The sequence below is a fragment of the Aotus nancymaae genome, unplaced genomic scaffold, assembly GCF_030222135.1.
Source record: "Aotus nancymaae isolate 86718 unplaced genomic scaffold, 86718_ANA_hifiasm-v0.15.2.pri h1tg000002l, whole genome shotgun sequence".
NCBI classification, from domain to species: domain Eukaryota; kingdom Metazoa; phylum Chordata; class Mammalia; order Primates; family Aotidae; genus Aotus; species Aotus nancymaae.
Genome location: NW_026988413.1, coordinates 44,511,482 through 44,534,595, shown reverse-complemented (window position 1 = coordinate 44,534,595; position 23,114 = coordinate 44,511,482). Strand labels below are relative to the sequence as shown.

The following is a 23,114-nucleotide window of genomic DNA, read 5'->3' as shown; positions in this document are numbered from 1 at the left end:
AATAAATTCTCTTTTATCATTCGAATTCTCAACATGCCATATTTATAAGTAAACCAAATGATAACTAATGCATTTTGATATTCCTAAGTAACAAGCTGATTTAAGGCCTATAAGGGGTATCAAAAAATCACCCTGAATACTTAATTCTTCTTCTCATTTTATAAAAATATATGTTGGAAGAGAGGCTTTATCATTTCTGAATATTTTCCAATTCTAGCTATTGTACAATAGCAACAAACTTTAAAATTCACCTAATATTTGGGAAGTCTCTGCAGTCAGGACACAACTCTAGGGAAATAATGCGGAGACCAAGGAATGAAGTGAAAATTTACACTGACCCTATGCCTGAACCATGTCATGCTGGGAATCTGTAAGTTGAGTATAAGGGAGGAGACTTTTTTTTTTTTGAGACTGAGTCTCGCTCTGTTGCCAGGCTGGAAGGGAGGAGCCTTTTCTAACAGAGTCCCAGGATTGTGCTGAGCTAGACTTTAGGGCTGGAACAACAAAGAAAGAGGATAAACTAAAGCAGTGCTTTTCAGTTTTTAGCTAAGTACGTAAGAATCACCTGGAGAACTCGCTAAGACAGATTGCTGTGCCCCAATCCCAGACACTCTATTTCAGTAGGTCTAAGGTAGAGCGAGATATTTTGCATTTCTTACAAGCTTCCAAGTATGCTGATGCTACAGTGTGACAAAATACTGCAATATAGGGATTGATATGCTCCAGAAATTTTCCATATTCTCTAGATCTCAGAGAAAAGAGAAATAATTTAACATAAAAATCAGAGAGGCAGAAATAGTTTCATTTGAGAAGAAAGACAAAATAGAGGATGAAAGTTTATGAAGTATACAATGACATGTTTAGGGAGATTAAATGTGACAGCTTTATTTAGCAGCCCAAGGGTCATGGGCCTAAGTGCATAGCTATTATGGTTTGGATACAGATTTATGTGGAAATAACCATAGATGGCAATGCTGACATGTATCTAGAACAGGAACTGGCCATGTTTTTATTTTTAACATTCTAGTAACCCAACCGAATCTGTCCTGGTCTCATAATTTGAGCCCAGAAAAGAGCTTAGACAACAGCAAGTGCAGTCAAACAGATTTAATGCAGCACTCTTTCAAAAACATCTTGCTAAATTAATGTCAAACGCAATATGGACACTACAAGGGCCTTGAACTTCATTTGAAAAAATAAGGACACAAAGGATCAATAAAACCTGAAGACTAAGAAGAGCAGTCTCCAAATAAGAAAACTATTTTTGAGCTGCATCTAAAGACAGACCATGATATCTTCCGGTTGGCCTACATAGTTGGAGGTTGTTTTCAAGATGTTAACTCATTTTTTTTTTTTTTCCAGAGTCAGAGTCTCACTCTGTTGCCCAGGCTGGAGTGTAGTGGAGTGATCTTGGTTCACTGCAACCTCCACCTCCCAGGTTCAAGTGACTCTCCTGCCTTAGCCTCCCAAGCAGCTGAGATCACAGGCGCCCACCACCACGCCCAGCTAATTTTTGTATTTTTAGTAAAGACAGGGTTTCACCATGTTGGCCAGGCTAGTCTCGAACTCCTGACCTCAAGTGATCTGCCCGCCCCAGATTCCCAAAGTGCTGGGATTACAGGCGTGAGCCATTGCTCCTGGCCTCATTTTTTTTTTTTTTTTTTTTTTTTTTTCTAAAATCATCAACAACCACTGAACACTGGGCTTAATTATATATAACAAGGCTCCCTCAAGTTGCTATGTATACTTGAGGGATATACATACCATATTAAAAAAAAATCACCCTGTTATGATCCTGGTCAAAAATCAGTCTGTAACATGAGTGGAAGTAAAACAACAATGGTTCTATTTTCATTCACAGAAAATAAATCTTTCCATCTTCAAGTCGCACTTGGATGAGCCCCAGAGAAAGGATACTTTCAGGTCATTACATATTCAACTCAAATAGGTCAATCACTTTAATAAATCAAAGAGGAGAATTAAGATGCAGTAATAGTAAATGAATACTAAAAATAAGCATAGTTAATATACCAAATGAAATGTTATAAATCTCTAGAAAGGGACCCCATGCCAATGAATTTTAAAACAATTCATTTCCCAAATATTATTGTTTCCTACGCAACCAGATCTGTACCACCAATTTTCTGGGATAATATACTCTATCTGCCATGGCAGATTAACACAATTGGATCCAACAGTTTCTTAGCAACTGCAGATGCTTTTAAAATCCTTTGGCTATACTCCTTATATAGAGGACAATGGTTCAGGTTTTTAAGAGCAGTGACGTTCAAGTCACCGTTTCATGAAGTTTAACCTAAATTTATTATGATTCACAGTTTCAATTCAGAGTTCGAGAAATTTTGAGTTGTTACGGTTTCAAATTCTGAAAGATTACCTCATTGCTGGAAATAATACGTGTAATATTGAAGCAATGCTAGATTATGAAATTTTATCATTAATTAACAATGAAACACACGAAGGTAAGGTGACTTTTCTTAGAGACCAGTTTAAAGAATTGGTTGTAACCTTATTCAATGCCAAAGTGTCAATTACTTTCTATTGATGTTTATTGATTTAGACATTTGGTTTCAAATGCTGTCATTGGTAAATTGCCTTTCTTCAGCTGTACACTTCAAAGTACAGTGACGAGCTGTATAGTGGATGTGGCTTCTCTTTTCTTCACTTACCTAGGTTTTGCCACATGCTGAAAATTTCACAACCCATTGTTACCCGCATGTCACCATACCTGAAAGAGAAAAAGAACCAAACCTGATACAACACCTCCAGAACAAAGAAGTATTTCTGTGTCTTTAGGATACAAGCTGTCATTCTGAATTAAAAGGTAAGAAGTTTTTAATTAAAGATGTTTAATATACATGTCATGATGCCTCTAAGTCAAATCCTTATGTAAACCTTTTGGTAAAACAGATGTGTTTCATAATTTTTTGCATCTATAGAAATTTTGAATCCTGAAAGAGCCAGGTCAAAACAATGTGCAAACGTGTTTAAAATATCACAGCATCCAGAAAAGATTGCTTCTTGACCTCTTGGTCACTGGTTCTTCACTGTGTGATTTCCAATTATGGGCATTCTGGTTTGTGAATCATTTGAACTAAATACTCTTCAAGAGGCAACATTTCTCACCTGATTTATACATTGATACTTACTTTTCTAACACCTTTTTCTTCTTGGAAGGTGTGAACATCTCTAACTGCAGACACAACTGGTTTATAAAAATGACTGCGAGGTAAAAGTAGGAATCCCAGATCTAAAACAGGAATAATATATTTCAATACTATGGTGTTACAAACATATTGACAGGTGAAGTGACACAGTATTTTGGATTTGCTTCCAAACTGGTAAGAGGATGAGGGTATAGCTGAAGTAAGACTGACCCTGAGTTGATAATAGTTGAACCATCATAGGTGTTCATTATACTATTCTCTCTACTTTTACATATGCTTGACATTTTCTGTAACAAAGAACTAAATAAATAATACCATTAATATCTAGGTATATATTGCTCCAAAGGCATATTCCAGGTTTCACAAGCATTCTGGTATATGCTAAATGGTAGGTGTGTGGTTTCTCTTGTAATATGTCTGAGAATCTCCAAGAGGATATGTTATAAGATGGATTTCTTTATTCCTGTGTGAGTTCATTTCTGGAACTCCTTTTAACGTACAACCTGTAAAAAATGCATACACTTCTTCAGATACGCTAATTGCTTTAAATTCAGACATTATATAAAAATTCCCTGCCCAGACAAATCTTTTAAGTTTTCTTATACCAAAAAACAGAATCAGAAAGAGATCTGAATAAAGTTCCCTGAAATAAACTTAGCAAAAAAAATAAATAAAGGACATAATGGAAGAAACATACTTCTCCTCTGATACCATGTAAAACTAAAGACAAATAACAAATCTGGAGAAATATGACACAGAATTAGTATCTGTTATAGATGAAGAGCTCTTACAAATAAAAAAGAATATAATAAAACCCTAAGCAAAATAATGAATAAAAGTCAAGAACATAAAATTCACAAAAATATGAATTTTGGTCAATAACGAGTAACTAGTCAGTAAGTAATAACTAGTGAGAAATGCAAATTAAAGCAAAAGAGATTTTTCTCTTTATCTGTCAAGAAAAAAATATCTTCTAGTGTTGGTGTGACTGCAGGAAAACAGGCACTCAAATATAATTGGTACAACCTTTCACTCAACAATTCCAGTAAAAAACATTTATCTAAAGAAATAATTAAGGTCCAGGCACAGTCTCATGCCTGTAATCCCAGCACTTTGGGAGGCTGAGGCAGGCACATTACCTAAGGTCAGGAGTTTGACACCAGCCTGGTCAACATGGCAAAACTCCCTCTCTACTAAAAATACAAAAAAATTAGCTGGGCATGGTGGTATTTGCCTGTATTCCCAGCTACTTGGGAGACTGAGACAAGAGAATTGCTTGAACCTGGGAGGTGGAGGGTGAGTGAGCTGAGATCACTCCACTGCACTCCAGCCTGGGCAACAGAGTGGGACTCCATCTCAAAAAAAAAAAAAACCAGAAACAAAAAAAGAACAAAAGAAATAACTAGGGATATATGCAAAGATTTATTTTATAAGAATGCATATGAAATAATTTCTAAGAATGAAATATGAAGTTTTGATATAAGCTATAATATAGACAAATATTATGTAACTATTAAAATTCCTTTATTATATTTGTGCTTTTTAGTATTTTCTTATTTTCCGATAAGAAAATTTTATAAAAATGTTTAATATGAAAAATGCTATTGAAAACAGAATAGGAAACCAAGATGCCAATAACAAAGAACGATCATTAGGAAAGAAAGCCAAGACAGGCACTGCTCATCTTTGTTTGACATTTATCATTTGCTATTTGAAAAATAGTGTATCAAGAATTTGTAGGCACCGAGGCATATCACATTATGTTATAGATATACAGAGGGTTCTGCCTTAAACAATCCTACCAATGTTTCATCTTTTTTCTTCTCATTTATTCATTCTAAAAAATGGGAAGACAGAGAAATAAGAAACTAAAGAGTTTACTTTGTAAATGTTTTCTTCATATAAACTCCATTTCTAAAAAGTAAAAACATTATGTTCAAAGTCCCCTTTGTCACAAACAGGGATCATATAGAAAAGAGCAAGAATTAAAATTTATAGTAACAATAAAAAATGATCTCCTTTTAGGCACTATGATTTCCCAGGCTGATAAGCATTATTACAGCCTTCATCTGTTCACAAATATAATGAAAACTGTTCTATTAGTATTCATAGTTAAAACTAATATGGCCCAAGAAAATGTTAGGTAATTTCCTATAATACAATGTAATTATTTTAGCCTAAGCAGGAGAGTCAGCTAAATGAATGCTTACCTTATAATCAAAGTTTTCATTTAAGAAGTTCTTACGAAGTGCATCCGAGAGGTACAGAACTGTTGTAATGATAACACTAGTGATAAAAAAAATAATGTCAAGGTGAAAACTTCATATTAGTGAAAATAATTTAGTATACGAGAATAAAAAGATATTAAAATAAAGTCTTCTTCAGTAAGCATTTGGAGCAATATTAAATAATTCATATTTGAGATTAAAAAAAGAGACACCAGGCAAAAAGAAGGGGAAGAAATCTATCACTGAAGTCAGGTCCTTTGTAAACTGATACACAGAAAGATCTATGAATTCATATGACTCAGACAGTAATACATTATTATCTTGATGTTTTGTAATGTTTTTTATTAATTTAATGATTTACTACAAACATAACATTCCATATTTATTTGTTTTTGAGACAGGATCTTACTCTGTTGCCCAGGCTGGAATGCAGTGGCATGATCATAGCTCACTGCAGCCTCAAACTCCTGGGCTCAAGTGATCCTCTTGACTCAGCCTTCCAAGTAGCTGGGACTACAGGCACATGCTTCTGGGCCCAGCTAAGTGTTTTTTCAGGTTTTGCGAGACAGGGGTCTCGAGACAGGGGTCTTGCTATGTTGACCAAGCTGGTCTTGAACTCCTGGCCTCAAGCTATCCTCCTGCCTAAGTGCTAGGATTACAGGAACATTTCATTCTGATTATCATAAAAGAAGGCCACATTTTTTAAAATACAGAGGAAAAAATGGAGCCCAAAGACAAAATGGATAGGAAAAAATAATAGAATACATTGAATATTTATTTAGCCTTCTCTCTGTTCTCCCGTTTAAAGTGTTAGAGGGCATGCAAAAGCTATGGAAGGCAGATTCCCTCCGTCAGGGCGACAAGATTTCCACTAAAGAAACAATTACAGACTGTGAAATTGTCTATAACCCAGTGCTAAGCAGTGTAAAACCGACAGAGTGTTACAGACATTCAGAGAAAGCGCCATCTCCAGGGCAGGAGAAATCAGAAAAAGCCTGACCAAGGGAACAAATACAGTCACAGGTAGCTCACTGGGGAGATTTAAAAAAAAAAGGATTTGGTGAGCATTCTTGGTTAGTTCTAGAGCTTTGCGATTTGTTCAAAATCTGCTAATTTTTATAACCAGAGGATAAATATTTAAAGTTGAATGTATTCCCAGTTGGTTTACTTAATGTTTAATACAGCATTATACTGAAGCAAGATAAGCCACCCCCTGAGCTACTAATAACTGAGCACCAATATGTAAATTGTTGATATTTAAAATTTCTTTTGCCCTTTCTGAGATGCAAGTGTAATGAGTGCTATGATGTGATAAAGCCTCACTTTTCCTCATGGGATCTGGAATTGAAGGATGTAGTTATGTCATGTTAGGTAAAATGAAAAACAAAACAAAAGAAAACAAAATACACTATCAACTTTATACCTTGGTTATCTTGCTAACAGAGATTATATTTACTAATTAGAAAAATATAGCCTTTGAAAGATATAAATATTCATTATTGTTATTTGCTGGGAAACTCACTATTACAGCTTTCTGGTGGGGTAGGGAAACATTAACAAGGGTAAGTTGATGGTTCAATGTGGAAGTTCAAGGTAAAGAAAAGGAAAAACAACCACAATTTCATGGGCATCCACTCTGCCATGAACAGGCACTGTTACATGTGCACCTTTCAGTGAATCTTACTATGAAATTTAACTATAAGAAAAACCTATGAGATTGAGAAGTCTTGTGGTTTCTTCAGTCCCCTAAATGGCAGATATCATCAGTGAAAGTCATATCAAAGAGATACATCACCTGCCAATGATGGTATAATGTGGCAATTTCCCAAAGACACTGGAGAAACCATAATAATTGAAGACATCGTTGATGTTCCAAAGTATTTTACTTAAGTTTTACTATAAGAAACTGAAACTGAATCATCAGAAAATGAAAGGCTATCAGGCAAGGAAGTTTTTCTTGCCTAGCATCTAATAAGATCATTGGACTTCTAAATTTAAAGAAGAAAAACCTGTATCCTTAACATGTAGTTATAAGCACAAACTTTCTGCTTTGATGTTCAACAGAGAAATACACACAGTCCGCCTACACCTGAGTTTTACATTAGAAATCACCTTGTGGCCCACAGTTTCAGCTTAAATTGATGTTCAGACACAATACCTCTGGTGTTAGTGAAATATGACATATCTGAATTTAGACTACCAGGCCAAATGTCACAGAAAGGAGGAAACAAACTCAATTTTCCAAGGGAGAGAGAGGTTATTCCATGGCAAGGGTTACCAAATTGTTGTTTACATGGTGAATCCCAAACACAGAATAAATATTTGTGGCTTTCTGAAGTACACTCATTGGTAACAATGTGGAACCTCTGTGGCTTACTGTAGAACAGTGGCTCTCAACCTGCCCTGTGCCCTAGAATCACCAGGGAGCTTTTAAAATATGGATGTCTGGATCACATCCCTAGAGACTAATGATTGGTCTGGGCTACAACCAGAACATCAGGACTGTCAAAGCTCCCAAGTGATTCCTATGGTGTACCCAAAGCTGAGAACCACTGCTCTACCTTACAGCAGTGCTTCTCAAACTTTAACAGGTACCTGGTTATCTAGTTAAAGTGCAGATGATCCAGCAAACCTGGAGTGGGACTAGAGATTCTGCATTTCTAACAACTCTAGTGGATGCGAAAGCTGTTGGTTTGCAACCACCTGTTGAAGAACTGGGCTCTGGAGTGGCCCAAGTCAGAAATAATATTCCCACAAATTCTGCTTCACCATTCTCCCGACTTCTGAAATTTTAGGCAGATTTGTATGGGACCTCTTTCATAGGGGTCCTGCAGTTCTTATTTCTAGATTTAACACCTCACCCTCTTATCAGGGCTGCTTTACCATTAGGCAGAAAGAGGCACAGGGCATAGGGCCTGTGAGCCTTTCAGGAACTCTGGAAAACTTTGAGACCTGAAAGAATGTTATGAAACCAAACTGAAACTGCAAAATAAAAAGTAAAAATGATGAATAACTACATGTCCACAGAAAGTGACACGATGATTTTCATTAATTGCCTATTTTAATATTTATGCAATTTAAAAATTACAGATTACTTTTTATAATTTTATAATTCCTATAGTATATACAAATGCTGAGAAATCACAGCCAATCAAAATTAAATTATTTTACTTAGTAAGCCAATGAGTAAGAAGCAAATATAAAAAATACTTTTAATTTTTTTCTTCAGCAAAATTATATCTAATGTGGCATGTGGGTCTATTTAATGTTTGATAGAAGTAGGGCCTCCAAAAATATGACTGCCCAAGGCTAGAAAGATCTTAAAATGACTATTGAAATGCTCTTCTTTCATACCTATAACATTCAGCCCAAGCTGCCAAGAGTTCCCAGAGCATTCTGTGGTAACTCGTCACTGAGACCATTTCCTGATACACAGGTCCCTAAGCCAGCCAGAGGCATTTATACATTATTGCTCCTTCATTTTAGTGGATACCTGTGGAGTTTAGGGACCTTTCTTTACTTGTTTCAATTTATTCAAAACCATGTGGCTTCTGTGGTTTCATTCTTTTACTCTGGTGTTAGTGAAATATGACAGTATCTGGAATTTAGACTATCAGGCCAAATGTCACAGAAAGTTGGTAACAAACTCAATTTTCCAAGGGAGAGAGAGGTTATTCCATGGCAAGGGTTACCAAATTGTTGTTTACATGGTAGATCCCAAACACAGAAAAAATATGGAGTATTAAATATTTGAATATGGAGTATTAAAAATCTCAGTGCTCCAATTCAATAGTCAAAAAAGATTTTCAATCTGCTACCACAAATAGCCGAATTACTGATTTCTTTCTCTCTTTCTTTCCCTCCCTCCCTCCCTCTCCTTTCTTCCTTCCCTCCCTCCCTTCTTCCCTCCCTTCCTTCCTTCCTCGTCCTCTCTCTTTCTCTCTTTCCTTCTTTCTTTTTTTTCTTTCTTTCCCTCCCTTCCTCCTTCCCTCCCTCCCTTCTTTCTTTACTTCTTTCTTTCCAGATGGTGTCACCCAGGCTGGAGTGCAGTGGCCTGATCTCATCTTACTGCAACCTCCACCTCCCGGGTTCAAGCGATTCTCTTGCTTCAGCCTCTCAAGTAGCTGCAATTACAGGCAACCACCACTGCTCCCAGCTAATGTTTGTATTTTTAATAGAGATGGGGTTTCACCATGTTGGGCCAGGGTGGTCTCAAACTCCTGATCTCAAGTGATCTGCCAGCTTCGGCCCCACAGTACCTGGCCCAAATTACTGATTTCTGCCACATCAATGCATGCACTAGGATCATTTTTGACAATCATAATCTACAGGCACAGCATGATAAAACTTATGTATAAAAGAGAAACTGGTATACAGGAAATCAAAGTTATTGCTTTATGGTTTTCCAGTTGCCATCTCCTCATTTTGAGCTTAAGAAATAACTTTAAGCAACCCTATTTCTCCCTCTCCCTCTCACCTGGGAAAGCTTATCTCCCATAATTTGTTTTTTTTTTTGTTTGAAAATTACTCCAGTTTCATAATCTGCTCAAGCATAAGCCCATCTCCAAAAATCATACACGGACTGAGAGAAACACCTTTGTGAATAAACTGAGTCTTGACAATATTGATGTTTATACAATGAAAAACTAAGGAAATCTAAATCTATGGTCCAACAATTTCCCTACAACCTGGTGGATTAATTGGGGCAGCAGAAATCAACACAACGACATGTAGGGGAGAAGAAATTCCTGGATAACCAATGTGGGAATGCATCTAAACTAGTGGTTCTCAAACTTCAGCATGCATGAAAATCACCCAAAGGATGCTTAAGACTTCACTACCTATGGCTTGGGTGGTTTGCAACCAGTCCCAACCAGGCGATTCTGATGCATGTAGTCATCCTTATTCTGAGGACTGGTGTTACACATGAAGAGAAGATTAAGGGCTGGAACTTAGCGAGCAATGGCATCTGGGAATTTGGCCTTGCTTACCACTGCATCCACAAGGGCAGAGACTAGTAAGTGTGTGTTAAATGACTGTAGCCTCATGACTACATTTGAGTCTATGCTTTGTTATACTGATCTGCCATTTTAGATGACTCTAAAATGTGAAGCTTGTAAAACTTTTAATTTTCCTTTTAGCTATTTTGAACAGACTGAAATTAGACAGGCAAAGCTGATCCAAGTGGAGGGCACAGAATCAGCCAAAGCAGGGAAGCAGAGAAAGGAGTGATTTTGCTTTCAGTCAATGAGGCATGCAGTGTGGATGAAGCAAAAAGAATGGAAAAGGATTTACATGGAGTGATTTTCAAATCCTTTTGACCAGTACTCCACTGGGCAGTAATGGTAGAAAATCACGCATGTGACAACAGCCTCTGTTTTCACCTTTTAGGCTTAAACCCTAAGAAAGTCTTTCCTTCATGCATTCATTCTCTCTACCAACTCCTCACAACTCACCTGGAGGAGATGAATTGTGCAAGCCATTCTTGTGCCAATATTTGCTGTAACTATTCAAGTTTGGCACATTCAGCATAGTAATACATAATTTCAATAAAAAATAAATATCTATTCTCTCCCTGAACAGTAAAATCCTTTAAGGACAACTACACTTAATAAAAAAAGCCAAAAACAAAACAATAAAACAAAGCTGTGTCAATGGGTGCTAAGCAGATCAGCTACTCCACCACTCAGGGTCGGTATTGCATATTCCGCCTTCCCTCCTGTTACTATGGATAAACTGTCAATGCTCCTAGCTTTCTTTGTGTGCAGTAGATCAATGCTGCTCTAAGTGTGGGAAGCTTCCTGCCTTGAGAAAAGTCTTATCACAAAAAAACAATGTCACTTTAATTAAACTGCATGCTTATACTGTGATTTATTTTTAGGTGCAAGCTTGTCATGGACAGGTAGCAGACAGTTCTTGGGCTGGCATACGTAGCAAACTTGCATGCAATTCCATCCCTGCTTGCCCAAGGACATTGTTCTTTTAATTGTCCCTGTTTTCTTTGGCACCAATATTTCTGTCTTTTACTAACAGGGCCATTCCTATTAGTAAATCAACATGCTGTAATAACCCACATTCTAAAAAGAATCCCACTCCTCCCATCTCCTTCCAGATATAGCCCTGTTTCTCTGCTCCCTTTGGTAGTAAAACTCCTCCTGTAATTACTGTTTTCAGTTTCTCAACTCCTATTCACTTCTGAATTCACTCTAATCAGGTGTTCCTTTTTACCACTCCAGTGAAACACTTGTCATGGTCACCAATATGTATCACGCTGCCAAATCCCAGGACCAATTGTCTGTCCACATCACCACCAACCTCCCCGCAGCTCCAGATACTGCTTCCTCCTTGAAATGCTTTCTGCTCAGCATATTGCACTCTGCTGGTTCTCATCTTACATCGCAGGCTGCTCTTTTTCAGTCTTCTTCACTGGATACCTCTCCACTTCCTGACCTTTAAAATGTTGGCATGCCCCAGGGCTCAGCCCTGTCTTTTTCTCTTTTCAGTCTGTACTTTCTTCCTCAGTGCTCTTGTTCAGTTCCAAGGTTTCAAATCCTAACCATATGCTGAGGAGCCTAAATGTACATGTCCAGTCCCACCCTGAGCTCCATGCGAGCATGTCTAGCGTTCCCTTTTACAACTCCACTTGGATATCCAACACATCTCAAACTTACGTTCAGTGTGGCATTCTTCACTCCTCTCACCCCCAATGCTACACCTCTCTCCATATCTTCCACCTAGGTGAATGGCACCATAATTCATCCTGTTGCTTAGGCCAAGCATCTAAGGAACATCTTCCATTACTTTTCTTCTCTCTCACCCACACCCAGTCACTTGCAAGTCTTATCATCCTCATCTCCAAAACCAATCTTCTCATTACCCTCATTGCTATCTATATGTCCAAGCCATCATCAACATCTCTTACCTGGATGGCTTCAGTAAGTTCCTAACTGGTTCTTCCTGGTTTCTCTTTGGTCTCTCTATGTGTCAATATCTAGGCTCTGTCTTCCCCCACCAACCTCATCTTTCCTGGTTCCTTCCCTCCTCACATTTCAGCCATACTAACAGTCTTTCAGTTCTTCAAGTGTGCCACATTTACTCTGACCACAGGGCCTTTGTATCTACTATTCCTACGAATAGAATCATTCTTCCTTTGCCGTTTTTCACCCTCTGCTTAGCTTTCAGTTCAAGCTTCACTCCTTCATGAAAGACCCTCCTATTCTAGTCCAGAACAATGTTCATTCCATAACACTTTCATGGACCTGTGCTCTTTTTCTTTATACTACTTATTTACACATTAGGCACTGGAAAACATTGGCTGAATAGATGGGTCAGTAAGTGAATGGATGGCCTCTCTAAGAAACTTTGATTTAACAAATCGCTTTTTGGCTACGTAGATCTCATTTGAAACCCAAGTTGGTTAATGTATGATCTGTTTGAGGCCAACATGCACACGAGATAACCACAATAAAGACCTGAAATGTCAACTGAAGAGAGAGGGAGTTTTTACTTTCCTCAGTAAGCAAGCGTGTTATAAGATTTTTCTTCTTGGAAATACGTATAAAGCTGTGACTTTATTTTTGTACTTTATTTCACAATGTGTATGGGAAGGGGGTGGAGAGAAGCTTGTCTCAAAGTGTCCTGTATTTTTGGTACTTAATTTTCATCCTCCTTATGTTCCTTCCTTCTTAGATTGAGCAGTTGTTCTCATCAGAAACATCTACCAGGAACTTACGGGGGGTCATGCGACAGCTCTGCAGCAAGCAAGGAAGAGAAGAAATGCTTCTTGCCCTTGCAGAGTTGTGAGAGGGCACACTTGCTATGTCACACAATAATAGGGATGCAGGTAGAAAAAAACAAAGAACCACATAAATCACCAGGTATCTGGTCTCAGCCTCTGACACAATGTCACATAAAGCAGGAAAGCTACAAGATTTGGAACAACACAGCTTATAGATGAAAGTTGGAGGCATTTAATTTACTTGAAAACACAGGAGGAAAGGACCAACACATAAAAGAACATTCATTTTGAGAGATGAGCAAATTCAATTGAGTTCAAGGGGTAGGGCAATGGTGACTTCTCAGCCACCTGCTAGGCACATGACTGCGTTAATAAAAGTGAGAGTTTGGGTTAAAATGCCCCTTTGAGAGGCCCTGAACAACTGTTTGTCTAAGAAAGTTGAAACTATGGAAGAAAAGGTGGTCAACTTCAGAGACGTAGATTTAACTGCTGCAACTTGCTTCAACGTGGTTTAGCCAAGTGGAAACTTTTCTTCCCAGTGTATGCTCTTTAACATATTTAAGATGTCTTAAACATCTTTCAGAAACCTACTTTGCTACCAGTATTATACAGGTTAATATTTTTCATAAAGCACAAATAGTGGAGGGTTAATTTTTGGACTATCCTGCATTTATGAAGCAAAGAAAACCTAACCTGCTTTCATGACTTGAATGGAGGAGAATGGTTAGAGACTCTTAAACGAGGAGAGGAGAGGAAAGAAGAGGCAAGAGCAAGAGCATACAGCAGACTGGCTGCTCCAACTTGGCAGTGGTCTCACTAGACCCTGGAGTCCTGTCCATGAATGGGGTTCGACTTGCAGCCACCAGGCAATGCCAGTGGAGAGGCAGCGCCAGACTCCTACCAGCAGTCACATGGTTGGCAATGGAATGAAATCACCACATTTAGCAAGGGCTGATGGCACTTTTCTTGGGTTTGCTATGGGAGTAACCTTCTGTTTAAATGTATTACACAGAGCTCATCTCTAACAAAATCATGTTCCTATTTGGTTAACACTGTAAATGAAAATTCTAAACAGTGTGTATTTACTCAAAAGTAGAATCTATACTTCTCAGACTGTTATCCACTTGTGTGACCGTAAAGTCTTTATAATTGGAGTAAAGATCGGGCAGAGAGAGGCAGTATTTAATATCAAAAAGTCACACTGTTGTCACAATTTTCAGCAAGCTTAAGCAGAAAATGTATATGTAAGGAACAAAATGTCAATGTTACTTTCAGTGTGAATTTCTACCACTGAAATTTTAATTCAATCCAAAATATTCCTCTGCACATGAGTCAGAAGAATGACCGAGAATTGATGCTATGTGATGATGATGTTCACCACCTGGACCTCTTCCCATCTAGCTCCCTGGATCACCTCACAGCCCTTCCCTGGTACCCAGGATGTTTGCTTTTTGGTTATAAGGCCAGATGCAAGAGCAAAAACTTCCACCTAAATCTGTAGCATGTGGACATCCAAATGAATAAATATTTCATTCTACTCACAGATATCAAATTAAATATGTTAAATTTTAAAGAGAGCTATTTTAGCCGTTTCAATTAGTCTTCAAAATGGAAAAGCTGCTTCTGTACTTATGTAAAATATAAAATGCTATGTTATACTATTTGTTACTTCACAAAGTTTTTAACACATCATTTTAACACCTCCAAGTCTATAAATGTATACTGCAGCAGAAGCCATATTGAGCATATATAATCAAAATTGAATCCCATATTCCTGCAGCTCTCACCACCACCAAAGCTTGCCATCTGGAGAAGACACAGGGCGACCGTGGCCTATGGATAGATCCTTAGAGGATCCAACCTTCATCCTGAGCATGAGGGAGTTGGCATTTGGAAAAGAGGAAGAAGGGGAAGCAGGCAAATGTGGGGTTGGAGAGTGAGAATGCTAATGAAATAGGATAAATAACAGGCTTGGAAGTGAAGGTCAGGCCAGTTTCCTAGAGTGCTTTTCCATTCCGTATCCTGAGACTATGGAGACAGGAAGTAGAGAGAGCAGATAAATTCATGACACTGTCTTCTCTGAGATCAGACCCTGCCATTCTGACTGCCCTAATATCTCTTCCTGGCTCCTCTCTCTTCTAGTATTGCTCTCAGATCATGCTGGATATGCTTAATATAAACTAACTTTATCATCTTCTAGAGATTCCAATACCAACTTTAGGTCAATAACCTCCCAAATGCCTGTATTTTGTTCTGAAGTTTCCTGAGGGCAACATTTTCAGCTCTCTATCGGCCAAACCAATTGGGTGAATAAAAAGAACTTCAATCTCTATGTGTCCAATTCAAGGGTCATGTCTTATTCCCAGTGTCGAGCAAATGGCAGATGCTTAATGTATGTATTTTGTTAAGAATTAAGAAAAATCAGAAATGACTCGAATGTCTAGTAACAGAGCATTTGTTAAATAAACTATGGTATGGCCATTTAGTGGAATATTATTCAGTTGTAAAGGAAAATACATAAAAGAATAAGAGCTTTTGGCTGGGCGCGGTGGCTCATGCCTGTAATCCCAGCACTTTGGGAGGCTGAGGCAGGCAGATCACCTGAGGTCGGGAATTCAAGACCAGCCTGACTCACATGGCGAAACCCCATCTCTACTAAAAATACAAAAATTAGCAGGGCGTGGTGGCGCATGCCTGTAATCCCCATTACTTAAGAGGCTGAGGCAGGAGAATCGCTTGAACCTGGGAGGTGGAGGTTGCAGTAAGCCAAGACTTCACCATTGCACTCCAGCCTGGGCGACAAGAGTGAAACTCCATCTCAAAAATAGATAGATAGATAAATAGATAGATAGATAGATAGATAGATAGACAGATAGCTTTCTTTCTATCGATTAATTTGGAAAGACTGCCAGGATTTCTAAGAGTAAGAGCATTGTACAGAATGGTATGTATATGACACTACCTGCTGGCCTCTGCATAAAGGAACACTAGAAGGATATGTAAAAAACAAAGATAAGTGGTTATATAGCTTAGGGGCAGAGGGTCAACGGGAATAGAACTTCTCAATGCATTTGCTATTATTTTGTTTAAATTTTGAATGATGTTAATATATACAAAGGAAACAATAATTCAAAACAAATGGTAATGATTTTTTTAAAGACTTAATTCAGAAGCAAAAAAAACCCAACATCACCAGTTCAAACTTGAGATCAAATGAAAAAGATCATTTTGTACTCTCTTCTTCCTCTATACACTGAGTTGCAGTTATCATCAAATTAAATGTCTTACTTGTTAGCAACCAAGCGCATAACAGTCCAGTCCTTTGGAAACATCTCTGGGCGTATCAATATTCGGAACACAGTAAATATCTGCAGCAGGAAATCCTTGGATAAGGAGAAAATAGATCATTTTATTGGTTTATTGTAACTGTCAGCATGCATACACACATAAACACTGAGTACTGTTGTTACCATTTCCATTGGCTTCTAGAGAAGGTAGCCACAGTTTAATAGTTTGCCCAAGGGAAGGAGTCATGACCCTTCCCATTTTCAGCACTCAAATCCACCCAAATGTTTTCTTTTCTTTCTTGGGCACAGTGGAAATGAGTTTTTATTTCTTTTCACAAATTCTAACAATTTAGGGTTTTGAAAATCAAGTGGAAATCTTGTAACAGAGTATTAACAGGGAAACAAATTCCCTTTCTTCTATTACAGTGTCTTAAACATCAGAACTTTTCAATCCAAGAGAACAATGAACAGTCCTGGCTCAGTCTGCTTTCCTTTAAGTGGGTGTCAAAATTTAGAAAGTTATGCTCATCAAAAAGCATCTAATACAAAAATCTATTTTTCTTACAGGGCATTTTTGAGATGCAGTACTAATGGAATGTATGCAGGTTTATAGAATTTGAGTGAATTTTCCAGAGTATGCTATGCAAAATACATTCAAATGAGGATGTGTGCTAAATCAAGCCCAGTGAGGAGTGCTTAGTAGTTATGAGAGTATCAATATATTCCTCACAAAGATGACATGCCAGATGGCAGTAATATTTACTGAGATGTTATCTTTAAATTGATCACCTGAAAATACCCTTGACAAGAAGCTATCACCAGACATGGAAATATCTCTTCTCTAAACATTACAAGAGATAGGGTTAAATGCAGTATAGCATATGATACTTAAAGTGGAATCAAGGAGTTAACATACTACACACAATGAATAAAATGAGCTTTCCCTACTCAAAAAGGGATTGGCTCAATCTAGCTTTATTTTAGATTAATTAACTAGAAAACTTAAAGAGCTTTTTGAAACCTAAGTGATTCTAGGAAAATATATTTCTTTAACAATCTGATTGAAGGTAACGATATGGTGTTGCTTCAAAAATAAAAAGCAACCCCAAACACAAGAGTTTTATTTATCAAATCCAACAACACACTACAATAAACATGTAAGCTGCTTGAATGTAAGATTATGATTGTCACTCATGTCAGAAGACAGAAAGAATCTAAAAACTGAAAACCATGTGGTTGCTTTATTTTCTTTTTATATACTCTAACAACTTCAATCAAGCCCATAAATATTTTGACACGAATTTATTTTAGCTTCTTTGGCATCAACACACTACGCTGATATATAGTATGCATCATGTGGAATGATGCCCACTAGGTCATCCATCTTTAAATGACTAGACATAGCTCCAGAATCACTGTAAGCAGAGTTTCCCAAATGTATTTCACTGTAGGTCAGACAATTTTGGGAGACACTTCACATTCTAGCTCTCTCAGGAGAGTAGGCCATTAGCTTACTAAAACTGTGAGAAATCCTTTCTAATGCATTTCTGAAACTTATTTTAATGGTTTCTCAGTTGAGTCTTTTGAGTTACTCAGACATGAATATATATATATCACATATGCTATATATTATATATACTATAATAGGTATTATATAATATATACTATATATACATATATGTATATATAATATATACTATAATATATATTATGTTATAAATATATATTTTATATAGTATATATAATGATATATGCTATATATTATATGTAGTATATTATATATATATAATTCCTGCAAAAATGGTTTGTGCATCTATCTTTTAAAGAGTTATATCGCATTTCAGTTTCCTATCTTGTTGCATTTGCTTAGATAGGTATGAAAGTCATGAAAGTGGGGATTCTTTGGCTTTATAGTCTACAATTAGGAATAGTATAAATAAATTCTAAAATGCTGAAGTTTTATCTTCTTGCCTCAAAAGCTGTATCAGAATTGGAAACTGGAAGCAGTACTGTTAGTGGCAGTGGTGGTGTGTACGTATGTGTGCATGTGGTATGTGGGGTGGGGGACTATGCTGTCAGTTGCAGGGAGAAAAAGTATTCACTGAAAAGATTGGCTATAGGAGGAAAAACATCTATCTAAGCAGCTAGCAACTTCAGTTATTCTTTTGTAGTGCTGGAGACCAAGGAAATATTATTGCAGGTGGAGAAGTTGGGGATAGAGGACCTGTTTCTGTGCTATCTCATTTTCCTAGTCCATTTATCTCCCACAAGAAAAGGCTGTGGCAGCATATGACATTGCCAATGCCTGTGAATTGACATAAATCTTTGTTTCCCCCAAGAAAACGTTTCAGTGTCTCAAGTAGCTTTTTACAGTGTCCATTCAAGCTTCATTGACATTTATGAAACCAAACACATTCAACAGTAGAAACCTTACAAGAAAAGTCAAAGAACATAATAATGAGAATCAGAAAACCTAGATTTTAAATCCTGGCTATGCAATTAACTAGTTCAATGACCTTGGCAATTTATTTAACCTCTCTGGAAGTGAGTTCTCATACTTGTAAAATGTGGAGGCTTTGAAGTCTCTTGCAATTAGAGGAGATTTTAAAAAAATCAGTATGATCATTTAGTTACTCAAAAGGCATCTCCACATTTCTCTTATTTCTAAAATGTAGGCAAATGTTTCATCACATCACATAACACAAATACCTTCCATTTTAGTACTGACTTGTAATTTAGTTAAGCAAGTCTTTGTCCACTGCCATGCAACAGGGTTTATTCCAAACTCGATTCCAACATTTAAAAGCAATATGACTTCAATGCTAGATTCTTTAACATTTCCCTCCCTCCTACCCAAAACACAGTGGCATTTCCTTGACCGTCCTCTCCAAGTACTTTTCAACTCTGGTCATTTCACCAAATATGTGTTTTTGCATAGATAGATGTGGTTATTTTGCACATATAACTAAGTAAGAGATTCTTTTTATAATTCAAAAAAGAACATTGCCACGCCTATAATACTCCTGCTTGGACAGCACAAAGAAATAAGTGTTTCATATGCTACCATTTAAAAGCTGGCAGCATGGGAGCAGTCTCTCAACGTGGTCACTTAACCACGTTGCATTATTTCCATGGTTAAACTGTATTATTAGTATTCTTAAAATCAGGGTTCAAAGAAATAGGAAGGTGTTACTTTATAGAAGTATTTTTTTCTGCCGAGGTCCAAGTAAGAGAGAGGTTCAAGTAAGAAAGTTATTGGGACAGTCTTCCAAAGCAATAAAAAGTCCTATATTTAACTATAAAACACAGTAGGAACAGTTGTTATGATTTTAGAAATGATCACTAACATGTACTGATTTATAAATACTGGGTGCTTTACTGTGTGCCAGGCACCATGCTGGATGCTGGGGACACCTGGTAAGATAAGAAACATTCTTTTATTTATTCATGCAGCAGGCGTTTATGGAGTGTCTGGAATATGCCACATAATAGTAAGTAGGTTAAATGTGCTCTTTGCCTTCATGGATTTCATAGTTTAGTGGGAAAGATGAATGTTAATCTAAAAACCACACAGATGCATGCGTGCTTTGCAAAGGTGGATATGTCTGAAGGTTAGGTATTCCACCCAGAAGGAACAACACCTGTAGGCCGCAGAGGCAAGAGAGAGCACGGGGTTGCCTGGACTACAAGGGGCAGTGGCAAGACATGGGGCTGAAAGATAAATAGGGATAAATAAATGATAAGCAAATCCAACTTTTTCCATGGTAAGGAGTTTGGACATTTATCCTGAAGGCACTGTGGAGACACTGAGGGGTTTTATGTAGATGTTTGAGAGAAACAAACATGTGTTTTAGATTTTCTAACTGTATCATATAAAAAATGTTTTCTGCTTACATATGATGCTATGATATTAAGGAAGGCACAAGACAGGATTGGCTTAAAAAATGTGGTACATCTACACCACTATGCAGCTCCAAAAAGAACAAAATCACGTCCTTTGCCGCAACACGGATGCAGCTAGAGGCCATCATCCTATGTGAGTAAACACGGAAACAGAAAACCAAATACTGTGTTCTCACTTATAAGAGAGAGCTAATCATTGGATCCACAGCGACATAAAGATGGGGACAACAGACATGGTGGACTGTAAAAGAAGGGAGGGAGGGTGAAAGAAAAGGGCTGAAAAACTACCTATTGGGTACCATGTTCACTATTTGGATGACGGACTCAATTGAAGCCCAAACGTCAGCATCATGCAATATGCTCATTAACAAACCTGCACATGTACCCCCTAAATCAATATATTCAATCTGTAATCAATATATTCAAATAAAGGTAAGTCAAAATAATTGTACTGAAAATCTTTTGAAGCAGGTAGAAATATTAAGAGCACACATTCCTTCAAAAAAGATTTAATGTTCCAGGTTCTGTGCTTAGGACACAAAGACATGGTCTCTACTCTCAAGGAGCCCACAGTAATAAAAAACACAAGGAAATGGCAGATACTGAGAGTATATTGTTACATGCTATCAGAGAGGGAGGACTGTATCCTGTGAAGGCTTCATCTAGAAGGTGATACCTGAGCTGGATTTTGTAGGGTGAACTGAATCAGAGAAGGGATTAATAGGGGTACATATTAGGCAGTGGAAGTGAGGTGGTGGTAGAATGAACATTAGAGATAGAAAAAAAATGATTCATAGGAATCAAAAATTACATATTTGGTTTTTAAGGAATTTAACAGTAGTTCTGAGTGACTGAAAGGTGTTTAGAAGGGGGTAGAGGATAATGTGGTTGGAAGATAAACTGAGGACAGAAACAACATAATAAGGAGATTGGACTTTGTCCTGTAGGGAATGGGAAGTATTCAGAGTTTTAAAATTGGATTGAGGCCTGATCAGATATAATTTTTGAAAGCTGGTGAGACAGTATATAGGAGACAATGCAGAGTTATAATTGTGCTGTATTTAACTTCCAGGTCATGTATAATCTTGTGCTTATAGCAGGATCCCCAGAGTTCTATGAGAAGTCATAATCAACAAAGCACAGGAGTCTCACTGCTGTGTATATATGAAATGCCAAGGATATGGACAAAACTGTAGCCTCCAGGACAAGGTGGGTGTATAATGAAACATGACTGATGACAGAAGGAGGAAGAAAATCTTAATCACTACCTAGTGTTTACTTTTGTTCATTTTTACATAATGTTATGTTCTAGAGAAGGAAAAAATTAAACAATGCAGAGTACCAGCCCTCAGGTCTTTGCTCTCACACACTTGTGTTCTGACACTGTGACTCATGCCTCTCACAAACAAGAAGGAACCTGAAGACCAAGGAGGAGAAGTGGGACACTGCTCAAGAAGTCAGAAGCTACTTCAACAGTAACCCTGGAGGCATCCAGGCTCTTCAGGTATAAATGGAGTTGAAAGACCATTAGCTTAGTAGATACTTGAGAGCTACATACTTTTAGAATTCATTTTGATTCATAGAACCATTGGGAAATGCTAAGACAAACCTTATCTTTCTTTGAATTGGTAAAAAGGAAAAAGCAACATTAGGAATACAGAACAATAAGAATATTCATTTGAAAATCTCAATGTATAATTGGTTAAGTATCAATTAAAACGTAAAATGTGTACATCCTACAATCCAACAACTGTATTTCTAGGAATTTATTCTACAGCAATATGGGTACAACTCCATAGAAAGAGGTGTATCAAGATGTTGACTGCAAGACCCATTCTAACGGCAGAAATCAGAAACAATTAAATTATGTAGCATCCATATAATCAGATTCAGAAGAATGAGGGAGTGGATTATATAATATCTATGAGATATTATCATGTAAAAAAGTATAGGTCAATATAAATAGTATGATTCCATTAAAAATATGTGTGTATATATATATATATATATATATAGTATACAAAATAGTCTACAAGGTTATGCCTTTAGGTGTTAAAGCAGCTACCTCTGGAGATTAGGATATGTTGGGGATTGAGGGGAGGGTAAATATACTTTATCACTTTTTAAAACAGTAGGGTTATGTGGAATTTTTGGTGTCTAATTTCAATATCACTTATATTTTTCCATTAAATATCACCCTGTGAATTGTACTTTAGCTGTTATTTACTTTCTAACCTAAAGGTACATACAAAACCCCAAATAACTTTCCTTCTATTAATCTGGCCTTTCTCAGACATCTCCATTCTATGACGAGAACTGCCTTATTATCTTTAAAGAGCTGACAATTGAAATTTTATATAATTTGATAGAAAAGATTTTGGTTTAAAAAAGTTTATTAAAGTTTAGAGAAAAGCTGAGTTTAGCTGCCTGAGCAAAGAGCTCAGGATGTTAATAGAATTCCTAGCACTCCCATTTACTTGAGAACAATAATAGCATCAGTCAATCTTCATGGCGGGGGAGGCAGGGAGAGGATGAAATGTGGGTTAAGTACCACATCTGGCTCATGGCTGTGGGATGGGGGTAAGGAGGTGTTCCGTAACTGTTAGCCAGTATCGTTGCAGTTTATACATATAATGCTTATTTATAAGAATGATTTAGATGGCCTCAATAATAGACTTTTATTAGTCTTGATATCCCGAATGTCTAACCAAGATGCTCAATAAATGTTTGTTGAATCAACAATTGATATCTGTAATAAAATAATGGGGGCCTA

The 23,114-nt window shown here is 37.2% G+C and overlaps 1 protein-coding gene across 3 annotated transcripts in view; it reads right to left on the bottom strand.

Moving 5' to 3' along the window:
• DOCK4 (dedicator of cytokinesis 4) overlaps positions 1-23,114 on the bottom strand; it is a 488,208-nt gene that overhangs the window by 78,820 nt on the left and 386,274 nt on the right. For all 3 annotated transcript variants that reach the window (XM_064374405.1, XM_064374410.1, XM_064374414.1), the window contains exons 27-30: positions 16,440-16,534; positions 5,396-5,471; positions 3,168-3,268; positions 2,688-2,746 (exon numbers count right to left, since the gene is read on the bottom strand). In XM_064374405.1, the coding sequence (XP_064230475.1) occupies positions 2,688-2,746; positions 3,168-3,268; positions 5,396-5,471; positions 16,440-16,534 (331 nt within the window). The remainder of the gene's footprint in view (positions 1-2,687; positions 2,747-3,167; positions 3,269-5,395; positions 5,472-16,439; positions 16,535-23,114) is intronic.